This window comes from Malaclemys terrapin, chromosome 7, assembly GCF_027887155.1.
Source record: "Malaclemys terrapin pileata isolate rMalTer1 chromosome 7, rMalTer1.hap1, whole genome shotgun sequence".
Classification (NCBI taxonomy): Eukaryota; Metazoa; Chordata; order Testudines; family Emydidae; genus Malaclemys; species Malaclemys terrapin.
Genome location: NC_071511.1, coordinates 126,386,291 through 126,400,703, shown reverse-complemented (window position 1 = coordinate 126,400,703; position 14,413 = coordinate 126,386,291). Strand labels below are relative to the sequence as shown.

Below are 14,413 nucleotides of genomic sequence, written 5' to 3'. Positions count from 1 at the left end.
CTGTATGACCGGTGCCCATCCGACCTGAGGCTGTGGTTGGTGGACAGAAAGCCAGAGAACCCGCGACACGCCGGGCAGCTGGCTGATGAGTTTGTAAAGAGCCGGTCAGGAGATAAAAGGGAGGAGTCCCAAAGGAACAGTCCCACCACAACGCAGAGAGAGAGTCACCATGGGACCTCCCCATGGGAAAATACAGAAAAAACCCATCAGAGGGGAGCATCCGGCATCAGGACCATCCGACCTACTCAAGGGGACCCATGGGACATGGGCTGCTACCACTGTGGCCAAAAGGGCCACATACGGGCCCAGTGCCCTAGGCTCAGGGACAGACTGAGCAGACCGAACCCACAGAGGGTTAACTGGGTAGAGACCCAGCCCGGCGAAAGGCAGCATTCCCAGGGAAGAGGGGCTGGCAGAGTACCACCTGCTAAGGAGGGAGGAGAGCTCCAGGCCAGCTCCTCTAGGGGGCTGGATGCTCCAGACTCAGGGTTTTTGGTTTATATGGTAGGCGCGGGGCTGTCCCTCCGGAGAGAGTACCTTGTTCCCCTGGAGGTGGATGGGAGGAAGGTCAATGGATACTGGGATACGGGCGCAGAGGTGACGCTGGCCCGGCCCGAGGTGGTGGCCCCAGATCAGGTGGTGCCCAACACCTACCTGACCCTGACGGGGGTGGGCGGAACACCAGTCAAAGTACCCGTGGCAAGGGTACACCTGAAGTGGGGGGCCAAGGAGGGCCCCAAGGATGTGGGGGTACACCCGTATTTGCCCACTGAGGTATTGATGGGGGGGGACCTGGAGAACTGGCCAAGCAACCCCCAAAAGGCACTGGTTGTGACCCGCAGTCAGAGCCGGCGAGGGGCACTGCGCCCTGGCCTTGGGGGGGGTGCCTTGCCTGAGGCGCAGGACCCTAACCTGGTGGGGAGGGAACGCCCAGGGACACGGCTCAGGGAGGCTGCAGCTTCAGGCCCAGCGGGCGAGAAAGAGCAGGTGGCCATCCCCGTCCCAGCTGCTGAGTTCCAGGCCGAGTTACAGAGAGATCCCTCCTTGCGGAAGATAAGGGACCTGGCCGACCTCAATGCGGTACAGACCATGGGACGAGGTGGCCGGAAAAGGTTCCTGTGGGAGAAGGGGTTCCTGTACCGAGAATGGGCTCCCCCAGGGAAAATGGAGTCAGGGGGGATCAGGAGGCAGCTGGTGGTACCCCAGAAGTATCGCCGCCAGCTGCTGTGCCGGGCCCATGACATTCCCCTCTCAGGGCACCAGGGAACCTGGCGTACCCAGCAGAGGCTGCTACGGAGCTTTTACTGGCCTGGGGTCTTTGTTACTGTCCGACAGTACTGCGGATCCTGTGACCCCTGTCAGAGGGGGAGGAAGGCCTGGGACAAGGGGAAAACAGCTTTAGGACCCTTGCCCAGCATAAAGGATCCTTTCCAGAGGGTGGCCAAGGTTAAAAGGGCGGCTCTGAACCAAGAGAGCCCAAAGCACAGACCTCCAGACTGGAGCGCTGGGAGAAGACCACAGCCCAGTTGGAGCCCCAGAGGTATGGGGGTGGGAAAAGGGCGCAGGCCGCATAAACCTTCCCACATGCGAACTGCGAGTGCCATCAAGCACCCCCGACCTAAGGGGGGGCGTGAAACTGGAGGGGCCTGGTGTAATTCTCACCAAGGAATGGGAGGGATGCGGGGGCATCCATGGGAACGGGGGTAGGTTCGAACTTCCCCGGGTCACTGGCTAAAGTGACCCTGCTCAGTTCGGTCTCGAAGGGGGGAGAGATGTGACGAACTGGGCCTGTTCTCACGGTGGTCTGTGAATGCTGACAGGGGAGTGTTCTGGGATAGTCTGCATTGCAGGATGGGATCTGCCCGAGGGCGCCCGAGGGCGCATACCTGAGTGTGTAACATGAGAACCCAGGAAGGGGTTGAAGGGGAGGCGACTCCTTAGCCCAGGAAACTGAACAAAGGCGGTGGGAGGGGTCGCTGAAGGGAGAGGGCTGGAAGCAGGCAGGGAGAGAGGGCTGGGGGGCAGAAATGGCTCTGACCTCCCAAGGGGGGCTGGGCTGGAATGCCCGGGGACCCCAAGATGGACCTAACTGAGGGGGTCCCTGTTGTCTGTGCCTGCAAGACCTGTCTTGGACTGTATTCCTGTCATCCAAATAAACCTTCTGCTTTACTGGCTGGCTGAGAGTCATGGTGAATCGCAGGAAGCCGGGGGTGCAGGGCCCTGAGTCCCCCAATACTCCGTGACACCTGGGTGCTGGGGTGAGCCGGGCCCTGGGATGAGCCGGGTGCCGGGGTTATCTGGCCGCTGGGACTGACCCGGGCGCTGGGGTGAGCCGGGCCCTGGGATGAGCCGGGTGCTGGGGTTATCTGGGTGCTGGGACTGACCCAGGCGCTAGGGTGAGCCGGGACCTGGGATGTGCTGGGTGCCGGGGTTATCTGGCTGCTGGGACTGACCCGGGCGCTGGGGTGAGCCGGGCCCTGGGATGTGCCGGGTGCCAGGGTTATCTGGGCACTGGGACTGACCCGGGTGCAGGGATGTGCCGAGATGAGTCGGGTGTTGGGGTTACCTGGCCGCTGGGGTGACCCGCCCCCTCTGCTTGGTTTTGCAGGTCTCCGTCTGCGACGCTGTTTAAAATCCCCCGGGTGGAGATGAGGAAGTAGCAGGCACCCCACCTGCACCCAAACTGGCCCCGGCCTCGAGCCCCCGCGGGGAGGATGCTGCTGAAGGGATCATGGGGCGGCCACCCACTGATCTGATTAGACACCTGGACTCCATGGGCCGAAGCAGCCAATCTGCCGTGCTGGCTCCAACAAGCCCCGCCTTCCCCCTCATTTGTTCAGCCAATCACAAGACTCCCCTGGGTGGGGGTCATCCTGCTTCTCGCCCCCATGGCTATGTCGTGGTACATAGACCCTGCACTGCACTGCAAACCCAGAGCCGATCGACTGGGAGAGAAAGGGGGAAGAACCCAGTAGCCCCTCCCCCTACAATCACCATGGGAATCCCGCTATAGGGGCATGCCTCGTTGCGATGGAGCAGCTGGGCACTGTCTGGCCCCACAGCACCGAGGGGCTGGGCGCAGGGGGGTGGAGGGGACGGGGTACCCAAGCTCGAAGCAGTGAGGGGGTGGTGTCAATACACCCCCATGCCAGAGGGGCCCTGCGTGTGCAGCCGTGTGCGCCCAGGCTCGTGCGATGAGCCATTTCAGCCGCCCCACTCTTCACCCCCCATGTCACAGCGCTGTCTGTGTCCCCAAGCGCCCATATCCCAGACAAGCAGGCCTCAGCGCCCCCGCTCCCTCCCAGTCCTGCCCCCGGAGCACAGTGGGTGGCGGCTCAAAGTGGGGCCGCTGGAGGCAAGTGCAGAACGTCCCGGCAGCCATCGCTGGGCCTGACATTAGCAGCCCCCGCTGTGCTCGGGGGGGCCCTGCTCTGCAGCTGGAGAGCAGAGCTCGCCCCAGGCCGGGTGCCCTGCGATGAGGGGATGGCCCTACACCCTCCTGCCTGCCCCTGGCTCTGTGCCATGCCCTGGTTGGCGTGGGGGCCGTGCTGTGCAGACGCTGAGTATTTATTTTTGTACGAAGGGGAGTCGCTGGCTGCGCTGGCTGACACGGTGACGTGCTGTTGAACCAATAAAGTGTGTGTGCTGTAGACGGGCGCCGGGTGCTTCCCAATGGCCGAACAGAGAGCCTGGCAACGGGGGGCCCTGGAGCAGCGGGGGGATGGGGGAGGGGTCTGGTGTGGGGGGAGCCCTTGAGCCCCCCCTTACGTTAGAGGACACCCCAGCCCGTGCTGCTGAGCCCCTCTACCCCAGCCCCCCTCACGGGCAGGGCCGTGGCCCCCGGTGCTGGGGCTCGGCGGGGGTGGACAACACAACGCGTGCTGGAACGAGGCAGCTGGTGGGCCTGGCGCCGCGGCCGTGACCCCCACAGCACGGGGAGCGGAGCTGCTGCCCCGGGGCCGTGAGCACCTGCAGCCTGGATGCCCAGGGGGGCTCAGGGCCCGGCGGGGTGGCTCGTGACAGCAGCCCAGGAACGCTTGCCTGGGGGCGGGACTAGCCAGCTGTGGGGCTGGATGGGAAACCCGGGTACGGGCTATTGCTCTAATGGGGGAGCCCTTCCTGCCCCGGGCCTGGATTTCCTCCCCTGCACGTGGCAGTACAAAGCAGTAGGACGGGGCAGCGGGCTCGGCTGAGGGGCAGGCCTGGCCAAAGTGAAGCTAGCCGGCCCCGTCTGGGCTGCAGGGGATGCTGTGTCCAGGGGTCACCCCCGGTTTCAGAACCACGGGGTGGAGGTGAGGAATCTGTGCAGCCCAGCAGGCACTGCCCCACGTGGGCTCATGGGACCGGGACCAACCTGGCGGGTGCCAAGCCCCACGCGTGTTCCCCAGCCGGGGCTGGTAGCGAGGAAGCTGCTGCTGGACTCTGGCTCCGGAGGGCGCCTGCGGGCGGCTCAGTTCCAGGTTGTAGTGTAGACACGGCTGCACTGGGTCAGTGGCAGGGCGAGGCTTGGCCCAGAGCGTTGGAAGCAGGGTCCCTGGAGGGGGGCAGGGGCACGGCTCAGGGCCAGCCCTTGCTGGAGCAATGGAGACACTGGTGTCAGCAACAACAGGCAGCCGCTGCCGAAGCTGGTGCCCGGCTGCCTCCTGGCGGGGGTGCTGGGTCCCTTCTTTGGAGTGGCTCCCCCAGCCGCTTTCCCGCTCCCAGGCACAGCTGGGCCGTGGCGCCGGGCGCAGAGGGTAATGCCGCCGTGGCCCCAAGCCGGGACACCCCCCCCCCCCCCGGTGCAGCTGGCAGCCCCAAGGGGTGTACGTGGGTTCCTCGGGGGGGGGTGTGTGTGTGGCATATTCCGCTTTTGTTGGGGGAGGGTCCCGCCGCAATGGAGGAGGGACAAGCAGCTTGAAAAAGAGGAAAATGTGGTCGTGAAACCACAGCAACCGGCGGGCCCCAGAGCTGCCCTTCACTTGCGCTCTGCCGGCCTCCAGTTCACAGGGCCTGGCCCGGGTCTGGCCCCGGGTGACTGATGCAGCAGGGACTGACCGAGCAGGACCCAGCTGGGAGGACCCCCACTGCTGGAGTCATGGCTTGTTCTAGCCCGAGCTGTGGGGCCCACGTGTCCGGAGGCCCCTGGCAGCGTTCCTCCCTTTCCGTAACCGCGGAGCACGGCTCAGAAACTGCCCCGGGGAGGGCCAGGCGAAGGGCTGCGGCTGGGGCGGGTGAGGCCTTAGTCCCAGTGGGGGGCAGGGCCAGTCTGTCTCTCTGGCACCCGTCCGTGCACCAGGGACCCCAAGCAAGTGGCTCTGGCTTCAGCAGATCCAGGAGCAGCGTCCGGTCCATTGGACTCTCCCCCTGCAAGCAGGAATTCCACAGCCCCACGGAGCCAAGGGGCCAGCTGCCCTGGCTTGGAGGGGCCGGGCGAGGGGGTCCTTGGGGGATTCTCGCTAACAGTGCCGAGCCCCAAAGCCGCCTTGGGGGACACCCCTGCCCAGCTTCAGGAGTTTCAGCCCCCCTGCTGAGCCTCCCTGGCCTGACGTGGGGGGCAGAGCCCTGCCCCCAGGACATGGAACCCCTATTGCAGCCCCTGGCAGCCTGCACGGGCCTCTCCCTGGCTGGGCTCTGGCGTGGTGGGATCGGCCGGGGTGCTGAGGGCTCCGGGCTGGCTCAGCTCCGCCAGCGACAGGGCGCGGGAGGCCAAAGCTGTAAGAGGAGGAGGCCCTTGGAGGCAGGTGCCAGGGAGAACTGGGTCCGCTGGGCTGACGATAAGCTCTCTCCCTGCACCCGGCCTCTCTTCCTGCACTGGGCATGACCCAGTAAGGGGCAGTGGGGAGAGGACCCCGTCTCTGGGGTGTGGATCCCACTGGCCGCCAGCCCCCAACCCGTCACTGCCCGGTAACCAGAGCTTGCCCACCCCAGCCAGCCTGCCCAGGGGAATGCCACAGTCCCAGGCCACCTCCCTGCCTGGCTCCAGGTAATTTAGACCCAGGAGCAGCAGAGGATGCTGATTAGCTCACAGGCCACGTCCCGACTTCCCTTCCTGGAGTTTCAGCAGCAAACCCAAGCTCCACCTGTGTAGTGTTGGCAGGCCCGTCTCGCTTGCCCCATGCCCTGCTCTCGGCTTGCCTCACCCACCTGGACCCCCGCCCCCTTCATCTGGCTGCAGTATTCTTCACTTCCTGTCCCAGACTGTTGTGTACCTTGTTAAACAGCTGCCCTGAGCCGCTTCAGAGGGGGCTGCATGACAGCAGTGGGCCAAGCAACGTGGGAGCCTTGGGATCAGAGACCTGCCTGAAGGACGTTGGTCTGTCTCCCTGCTGAGGGCAGGTGGAGAGCAAGGGCCCTTGGGCACAGCTCCAGCTAGCCCCAGGCGGCTCCTCATGCGACTGCAGCTTGGGTTCGGTCCCAGAACCAGAGGGCGTCACAGGCGGTGCGGGAAGGAAGGTGGACACCAGCCAACAAGCAGGTTAAAGAACAGGGAGCAAGGGTCTCAAGTTGCAGTGGGGGAGGTCTAGGTTGGATATTAGGAAACACTATTTCACTAGGAGGGTGGTGAAGCACTGGAATGTGTTATCTAGGGAGGTGGTGGACTCTCCTTCCTTGGAGGTTTTTAAGGCCCGGCTTGACAAAGCCCTGGGTGGGATGATTTAGTTGGGAATTGGTCCTGCTTTGAGCAGGGGGCTGGACTAGATACCTCCTGAGGTCCCTTCCTACCCTGAGATTCTCTGAAAGTCCCAACAGCTCTGCCCCAACTGAAGCCAGGCCAGTCTACGGCACCTGCGTCCCTGTCCCCGCTGGCCCAGCCCACGGCTGGGGCCAGAGGCCAATGCAGAGCTCTAGCTATTCACCCCTCCCCTCATGGGGATGGTCTGGGCCCCCCCAAATCCAGATGGGCGAGGCTGTGCCCTACTATAGCTACAGGCCGGGAGCCTGGCCAGCTCACATTGCCAGGGAATGGGGGGGGGGGGGGTTACCTTCCTGTGCAGCCTGGAGCCCAGGTCACCAGCGAGCATCAACTGGGCATCCCGTCGCCCAGTGCCCAGGGCAGGGGCCTCAGCTCCCCACGGTCTCTGCCGCCGCCCCAGCAGTTTCCTGAGGACTGAAATGCTGGTGTGGGCTCAGGACAGGGGCGTCTGGGTAAATGCGACAGCCCGTGCTAAACAGATGGTCGGACCAGAGGAGCCGATGGTCCCTGCTGGCCTAAAGCTCTACGGGGCGGGGGCTCTGTTTCCACTGAAACCCTAAACTAGGGCCAGCCCATCACCAAGCCCTGGCATGCACCCAAAGGCATTGCCTGACCGGCCTGCTCAGGCCACTTGATTTTGTCCACTTACAACTCCCTCAGCTGTTTCCTTCACTTCCTGTCCTAAACAACAGCTTAAGATCAGCCTCCCTCCCCCAGCTGCTGCGCCCCACCCCATGGCCCCTGCAGCGCCCAGCGCGAGGGGCAGCCGGCTGCAGTGAGTCCTGGCCCCCGTGCTGAGCTGGGCCGCTGGGCACTGCTTCGGAGGCCCTGCTGCACAGCCCGTTGGAGCGCTGCGCCTGGCTCACCGGCACAGAGCGAGGCAGCAGGGGCAGAACGTGCCCCACTTCCCCTCTCTGCCACAGAGCCAGGCAGCTGCCCTGCTGGGCTGCAGCGGGAACAAAGCTGCATTGATAACAAGCCAAGCAGATTGTTAACAGCATCAGCAGTTCCTCTTCCCCAGGCCCAGCGAGGCGTTTGCACACGGGTATGCCGCCCGCTACAGGGACTTTCCACAGCAGCACAGGCAGGAGGGGGTCGGCCACTCTTCGCTGAAAAGCCCCCGGCCTCCTCCTAGAGCCCCGGCAGCAGCTGCCAGCCGAGCGAGCCTGCACCCAAGGGCCCGCAGCCAGGGCAAGACAGGAGATGGACGGTCGCTCGTTAAACACCTTTTAATATTGCATACAGGACAACAGCAACTGGACAGTGGCATGCAAAGCCAACAATCGCATTAAGACTCCTCCCTTGTGCAAACAGATCCGCCCAACTCAGCCTCAAACTCTTTTCTCTCGACAGAGAGCGATGTTTGCCAGCGGCGGGTTAATGACACTCGCTGGAAATCTAGCAGAGGTAGGGCCTGCTGGCCGCCCCGCAGCGGCAGCTGGGTAGGCAGGGAGCTGAGCTGGTCCCCGGAGCAGCCCCTTCCCCGACCCCCCACCCCTTACACCACCAGCTTCACTCGGCCAGGGAGCAGCTGCAGTCGCCGGCCCAGCAGCTACCCGAGGTAGCAAAGCCCCTTCGTGCTCCAGGGCCTGGGGCGTAAGGCACAGTAATGAGGGCAGAAGGGGCTAGGCAGGTACAGCTCCTCTCTGTTTTGGAAGTCACACGGCCTCCTCCACCCCAGAGAGCCGTCTACACTACGGCTTGAGCCCTTGGTTTAATGTGCTCACCCATGGGATCAGGTAAGTCAAGGTGAAGGGCTCTGGTGGAGACAAGCCCCAAAGCACCCACCTCCCACTCCTGAGCTTTAACACAGACGGGACCAGGGACCCGCAGGCAGCTCTACAGCTTAGGGGGCTGCCCCACAGACGGGCTCCGCGCTAGACCCCCACACAGAGGGGGACGGGCAGTCACAAAGACCCCTCCCCTCCCCGTGACCTATAAATAGCCCCCTGCCAGCCCAACGCCTGAGCACCGCTGACTGCCTGCAGGGGCTGCCTCTAGACCCGGCAACCCCAGGGAGCCCAGCACTGGAGTCTAGCTGATTGCATCCGACCCGTGCGACCTCCCGGCTCCGTCTGGGGTGGGGCTGGCTGCAGCGACCCCCACCCCTCAGTGTGTGACACATGCAGCCCTCAGGAAAGCTCCGCCCTGGCCAAGGGCTAGCACCCGACAAGCTGCCAGCGATTACCTGGGGTGCCCAGAGCGCGGACAGCGCCACCGGTGGGGATCTGGGCTGGAGGCGTTAGCTCCAGCCAGCTCCCCATGCCTCCCTCCTCCAGAAACCGGCCGGCCGGCAGCCCCCACCTCACGCTGACCCACACAAACCCTTGTGCATGCTCCCAGCCTGTGCAGTCAGTCAGCAGGGCTGAGCGCGGCCGACCCCAGCTGGAGCACGTGGGAGCCCCCGGGGCTCTGCACCCAGACAGCCAGGCCCCCTCTCCCCGCTTAAATAGGTGCACGGCCACGCTCAGCTGCCGTTAAACCAAGCACCGCCCCAGGACCCTTCACGTTTAAAACGAACCCTCGGGCAGTTTAGGTTTCTTTAAAATGTTTCCTCACACACTTAAAAAACAACCCCCCTGGGGAGGAGCAAACCAGACGCGCTTCCCCCAGCCCAGCCTCAAACAGGGGCTGTGAGCGCGGCCAGGTCTCCAGTCACTCGCCCCTCCAGCCAGCCGTGCCCCGAGCCTACCAGCGTCTGGCATCCCCCCGGGAGAGAAGGAACCTGGGCAGGAGCGGGACCAGACCCCTGTACCCTGACTTAGCCAGCAAAGGAGAGGGGGGCAGGCCGGGGAAGGGCCAGACAGCCCGGACACAGCATCTTTTGTTTCTCAGAAGGCTGAGATAAGGTTAGAGCCCCGGGCAAAGGTAGAAGGGCTGGGAACAGAAAAGGACAGGCCAGGTCTAAGTTTGCCTCCTGTGCGACAGACACAACAGGAAGGGGACAGCCGGGGCCAAGCTGCCGGCCCCAGGCCTAAGCCCGAGCAGGGCAGCGCTAGCACGGTCGGTTTTAGGCCAGGCTGGGATGCAGACGGAGCTCACTCCTTTGCTGTGGTTTCATAAGGGGATCGGCCATTCCCCCACCCAGGGCAGCTGATCCCATGGGGGAGGGACAAACTAGCAAGGTGGTAAACAGATGGCTCAGGGACACCTCCATCCTTGGAGGCCCAGGCAGAGGTCCCAGGGACCGGCCAGTCCGGGGCTCAGGCGCAGGACATAGCCCCAATGGGGAGGTTTTAGAGACTGGGTCCAGGCCAGCAGTGCCCGCGTGAGCAGGTTCATCCCCCGTGATCCCGTGTTGCGAAGGGGCGTGCCTGGCCGTGGGCAAGTCACAGGACAAATGAAACGGGAATTTGGATTAAGACTTTGTACTTTATCCCCCAGGCTCCATTTCTAGAGGGCAGGAAGCCAGCGTTTAGCTCAAAGGCCAGGAGAGGGGGCTCTCACGTGCAGTCAGTGCTCTCTCTTGCTCTCACACACCGCTCCTTCGCTGGGGAACTGCCTCAGCTGTAAAACCCCCCCAGTCACCCCAGTGATCCTCCCCCCGCTGACTCATGCACCGTGCACTCTCTCAGGAGGTTGTTTGAGGCAGGAAGGTGTAACTAGAGTTGGTCTCTGCCTTTGGAAGTGGGGGGAGGCTGGCGTTTGCTGCCCCTACCCCCGCTCGCTAGGTTTTCGCTCCCAATCTGTACACACGGCTTTTCATACAGCGTCGCTCAGGTTACAGCCCGGGAAAGGAGTCCTGCACGCTCCCGCCTGCTGCAGCATTTCTGGGGCTGCCTTGGGGCCAGCCCTGTGCTGTCTCGGCGGGGCAGGCGGTGGGAAGGGAGGGCCCTGCAAGTTGTCGGCATAGAGTTCGTCCTGAGTGCACTGGTGCTGCGCCACCTTGTGCAACAGCGGCTTCAGCAAGGCCAGGGTCAGCGGGGCCCCCCCGGCACAGAAGGGAGCAGGGTCGCCCTCCGAGCTGGGGAGGTGCTGCAGGACGATGCTGAGAATGTCCGAGACAGTCAGGTCTGCAGGGCACAGCTCCCACAGGGCGGCCAGGTACGGGTCCAGGTCCCTGTGCTGGGCAAACTGCGCCAGGAGGGTGGTGAAGATCTCCTTGTTGAGCAGCGGGCTGAACTTGGAAAACTTCTCGGCCGCCTCCACCACCCGCTGCCACCAGCGGAGGTGGATGAGCAGCTGCACGGCTTGCAGGACGGCTTTGGGCCGCGCGCTGCACAGCAGCAGCTCGATCTCCAGCTCGCGGTCGCTGGCCGTGCGGAGGCGCTGCCTGTCGAGAACGGCCAGTGCTCTCTTGTAGAGGGGCACCCCGCCCTCGGGGCCCTCTTTGGTGCTGTACGTCCAGGAGGCCCCAACGTATTGCTGGGTCAGCTCCACAAAGCTGGGCAGCCACTTGGGCTTGAACCTGTGCAGGGAGCCGCAGATGAGCTCGAAGAGCGGGACCACCCCATTGAGGCCCATCTCCTCCTGCTGGGACCAGTTAGGGACTGGCCCCCCCAAGACCTTCTTCCAGAGGTCTGAGGTGGCCCTGGCCACCAAGAGCCCATCTCCATTCTGCTGCAGCTGCAGGCTGCTGCGGATGGCTTTCCAGGAGGCCTTGGGGAAGGAATTGAAGACAGCGTTCAGATAGGCCAGGTTCTCCCTGTCCAAGTCCAAGCGCAGGAGGCGGCTGACCTCCTGCTCCACCAGCTCCTCGCAGCACCTGTCGACTTGGCTCTCCGAAGCGCCCACGAGGCAGGACTTGAGAAGCTCCAGGCTCAGATAGCTCTGGAGATCCGTGCTCAGCGTGCTCAGCAGTTTGGCGTAGGTCTCCGGGAGGCCTTTGGCTGCCCTCTCCTTACGGGGGAGGCTGTGCTGCAGGATGGAGGAGAGAGCAATGGGGGCCTGGAACATGTCCCCCTTCTTCAGCTTCTCCACCGTCAGCTGGGAGCTGCTGAGGCTCCGCCTTTGGTAGTACTTGCAGGCTTCCTCAAAGACCATCTCCACCAGGGTGGGCTCAGGCCTGCCGCCCTCCTCCGGGCTGGAGAAGCCGAAGCAATAGATACCGGTTGGGGTGAGGAGCTGGATCTCCTCCTCCCTGCTTGGGGACTCCAGGAAATGCACCTCTCTGGTGCTCAGGAGTTTTTTCTCAATCAGCCTCCCACTGGTCAAGTCAATGAGATACAAGACCCCCGCCAGCACACAGGTCAGGGTGCTGCCAAAGGCCTTTAGCGGCACGGGGTCTCCTTGGGCCAGGCAGCTGCCCCCCAGATCATAGACGTGTCTCCAGGTCCCGTCTGGCTGAACCAGATGCACCGTGCCTTGGGTGCTAAGCACCAGGAGCCCCCCGCAGCTGGACAGGGCACAAGTATGAATGTCCAGAGGGGCCACGGGCAGCAGGAGACCCACGGACCCAAACACGAGCTTCTTGAAGTCACTGGAGTGCAGGACTTCACTGTGGACGAACCTGCCAGACGGGGCCACAATGGTGACTTTAGCCTCCCGGGGGCACCAGATGAGCAGGAACGTGGAGATGCTGGCAAAGGTGGCACCGGTGGGCACCAGGAAGACGTGCTGGGGTGAGGCCAGGACTTGGTACTGGGGGCTATTGTGCACCACTATCCTCATGGCGCCCAGGTGCGCCCCCTGCTCCCCCACCTCCAGAGCCCTGGTGCAGATGCAGTACCTGAAGGCCCCCCTGCCTGGGTCCAGATGAGCGTCCGAGGGGGGCCTCTCCTCACACCAGACCAGGCTGCTTCCCTGGCTGCAGATGGAAACGATGCGAGCCCGGGCCCCATGGCACAGCTCCAGGGTCTGCTGCAGCTGCCAGCCCAGCGCTGGCACGAACCCCCAGACCTCTGTCCTGCCCTGCTCCCAGACGACGGCCAGCACCCAGGAGGTCAGCGCTGCGGGGCTCTGCAGGAAGAGCAGCCCCGTGATGGGGGGCTGGGGCGGCTGCCAGCTCCTCTCCAGGTCCCCTGCGCCGGTGCCCAGGCGCTGGAAGGCGAGCACCTGCGGCTGGAGCATGGGCCGACCGCGCAGGAGCAGCAGGAGGTGCTGCCCATCCGGGCTGGTTTGGACGTGGCGGGGTGCCTCGCCCGGCCCACGCTGGCTCAGCAGCTCCCGCAGGCGTCGCCCACTCACGAAGTCGCTGAAGTCGGAGACCTGCCGCAGCACCCCGGCTCGCTTCATCTCGGGGTGCCTGGCGCGGCCCCCGCCGGCATGAGGCGGGGCAGAGAGGGCCCTGGCTGACAAGCGGTCACCACTGCCTGAGGGTCCTGAGACTCCCGTACACCCTGACTTCCTTGGGGGCTCCCCAACCCTCCCACATGCCCTGACTCCCCCGGGGGCTCCCCAGTCCCCCCCCACGCCCCCTAACTCCCCCAGGGGCTCCCCCCCGTGCGCCCTGACTCCCTCAGGCGTTCCTCGTGCGCCCTGACTTCCCCGGGGGCTCCCCAACCCCCCCGTGCGCCCTGACTTCCCCAGGCGTTCCTCGTGCGCCCTGGCTCTCCAGGGGCTCCCCAGCACCCTGACTCCCCGGGGGCTCGCCAAACCCCCCCACGCCCCCTGACTGCCCCAGGGGTTTCCCCGTGCGCCCGGGCTCTCCAGGGGCTCCCCAACCCCCCCGTGCGCCCGGGCTCTCCAGGGGCTCCCCAACCCCCCCGTGCGCCCGGGCTCTCCAGGGGCTCCCACGCCCCTTAGCTGCCCCCGCGCCCCCCGGCCTGCGCGCCCCGGGCCCCCTACTCAGCCCCGCTGCGATCACGAGGCTTCCGGGCGGAGCCGCGTCCCCAGCCCGGCCGCTCCGGCCGTTTGACTTCCGTCCCGGCCCGATGAGGCTGGAGCCCGAGCGCGGCGGAGCGGCCGTAGGCGGGGTCCCGGCCCGGCCCCGCCCCGCGTTAAAGGGCTGCGGCCGGGCAGAGACGGGGCCTGGGCCGGCCTGGCTCCAGCGGGAGGGGGCTGCCGCTTCCCCCCACTCGTGTGGCGAGTTTGCGGGAGCTCAGCGGCGGGCGGGTCAATGGGGCGCCCGGCCGGGAGCCCAGGGCTGCACCCCGGGGTACAGGGCGGAGCAGGGAGAGATGGACTCTCCCGGCCCGGCCCGGAACAGCACCTCCCCCGGGACCCTGGCCTGGGTGATGAGCGTGATCGGGGCATGACAAACACCCTCCCGGGAAGAGAGCTTGACAGGGTGGGAAGAATCCTCGACCTTAGCGCGGGGAGGAAGAGAAGGGGTCAGCACACAGGGGTATAAAATAACCACTGGGCTGCGTCTCTTCTCCCTGGCTCCGAACAGGCGAGCAAGGAGGGATGTCTGGTTAGGCTGAAAGGTGGCAAATTCGAACCGATAAAAGGAAATACTTCTCCACCCAACCCATGCTTCAACGGTGGAACTCCCCGCCACAGGATGTCTTTGAGGTCAAGAACTTCTTAAGCTTGGAGGTGGGGTTGACCGTTGACGTGGAAATGTCCAGAGTTGATAGTTGATGCTATGAAAGTTTTAGAGGAGACGCAAACCCTCGTGCTTCAGGATTTAAACCATCTCTAGTGAAGAGGGGTTGGGATGAGACTTCACAGTGTGCCTATGTGGGGGGTTCCTGCACCTTCCTCTAAGTATCTGGTGCTGATCACCGTTACCAGAAACAGGATACTGGACGAGATGGACCCTGGGTCTGATCCAGTCCGGCAATTCCTACATTTGGACCAAGAAGGAGGATACGCTGGGGCATGCAGCCTCTGAAGGCTGCAATTTTGTTTTAA

General features: G+C 64.4%; 2 protein-coding genes across 4 annotated transcripts in view; one reads left to right on the top strand and one right to left on the bottom strand.

Annotated features, from left to right (window-relative positions):
- Positions 1-3,650, top strand: part of LOC128841012 (prominin-1-A-like) — a 40,902-nt gene extending 37,252 nt beyond the window's left edge. For all 3 annotated transcript variants that reach the window (XM_054035644.1, XM_054035645.1, XM_054035646.1), the window contains exon 25: positions 2,609-3,650. In XM_054035644.1, coding sequence (XP_053891619.1) covers positions 2,609-2,660 — 52 coding nt within the window. In that variant the 3' untranslated portion in view covers positions 2,661-3,650. The remainder of the gene's footprint in view (positions 1-2,608) is intronic.
- Positions 3,651-7,890: 4,240 nt separating this feature from the next.
- On the bottom strand, positions 7,891-12,983 carry HPS6 (HPS6 biogenesis of lysosomal organelles complex 2 subunit 3). The gene has a single exon (XM_054035643.1). The coding sequence runs from the start codon at positions 12,848-12,850 to the stop codon at positions 10,379-10,381; it is 2,472 nt and encodes an 823-aa protein (XP_053891618.1). The 5' UTR covers positions 12,851-12,983; the 3' UTR covers positions 7,891-10,378.
- Positions 12,984-14,413: the final 1,430 nt, after the last annotated feature.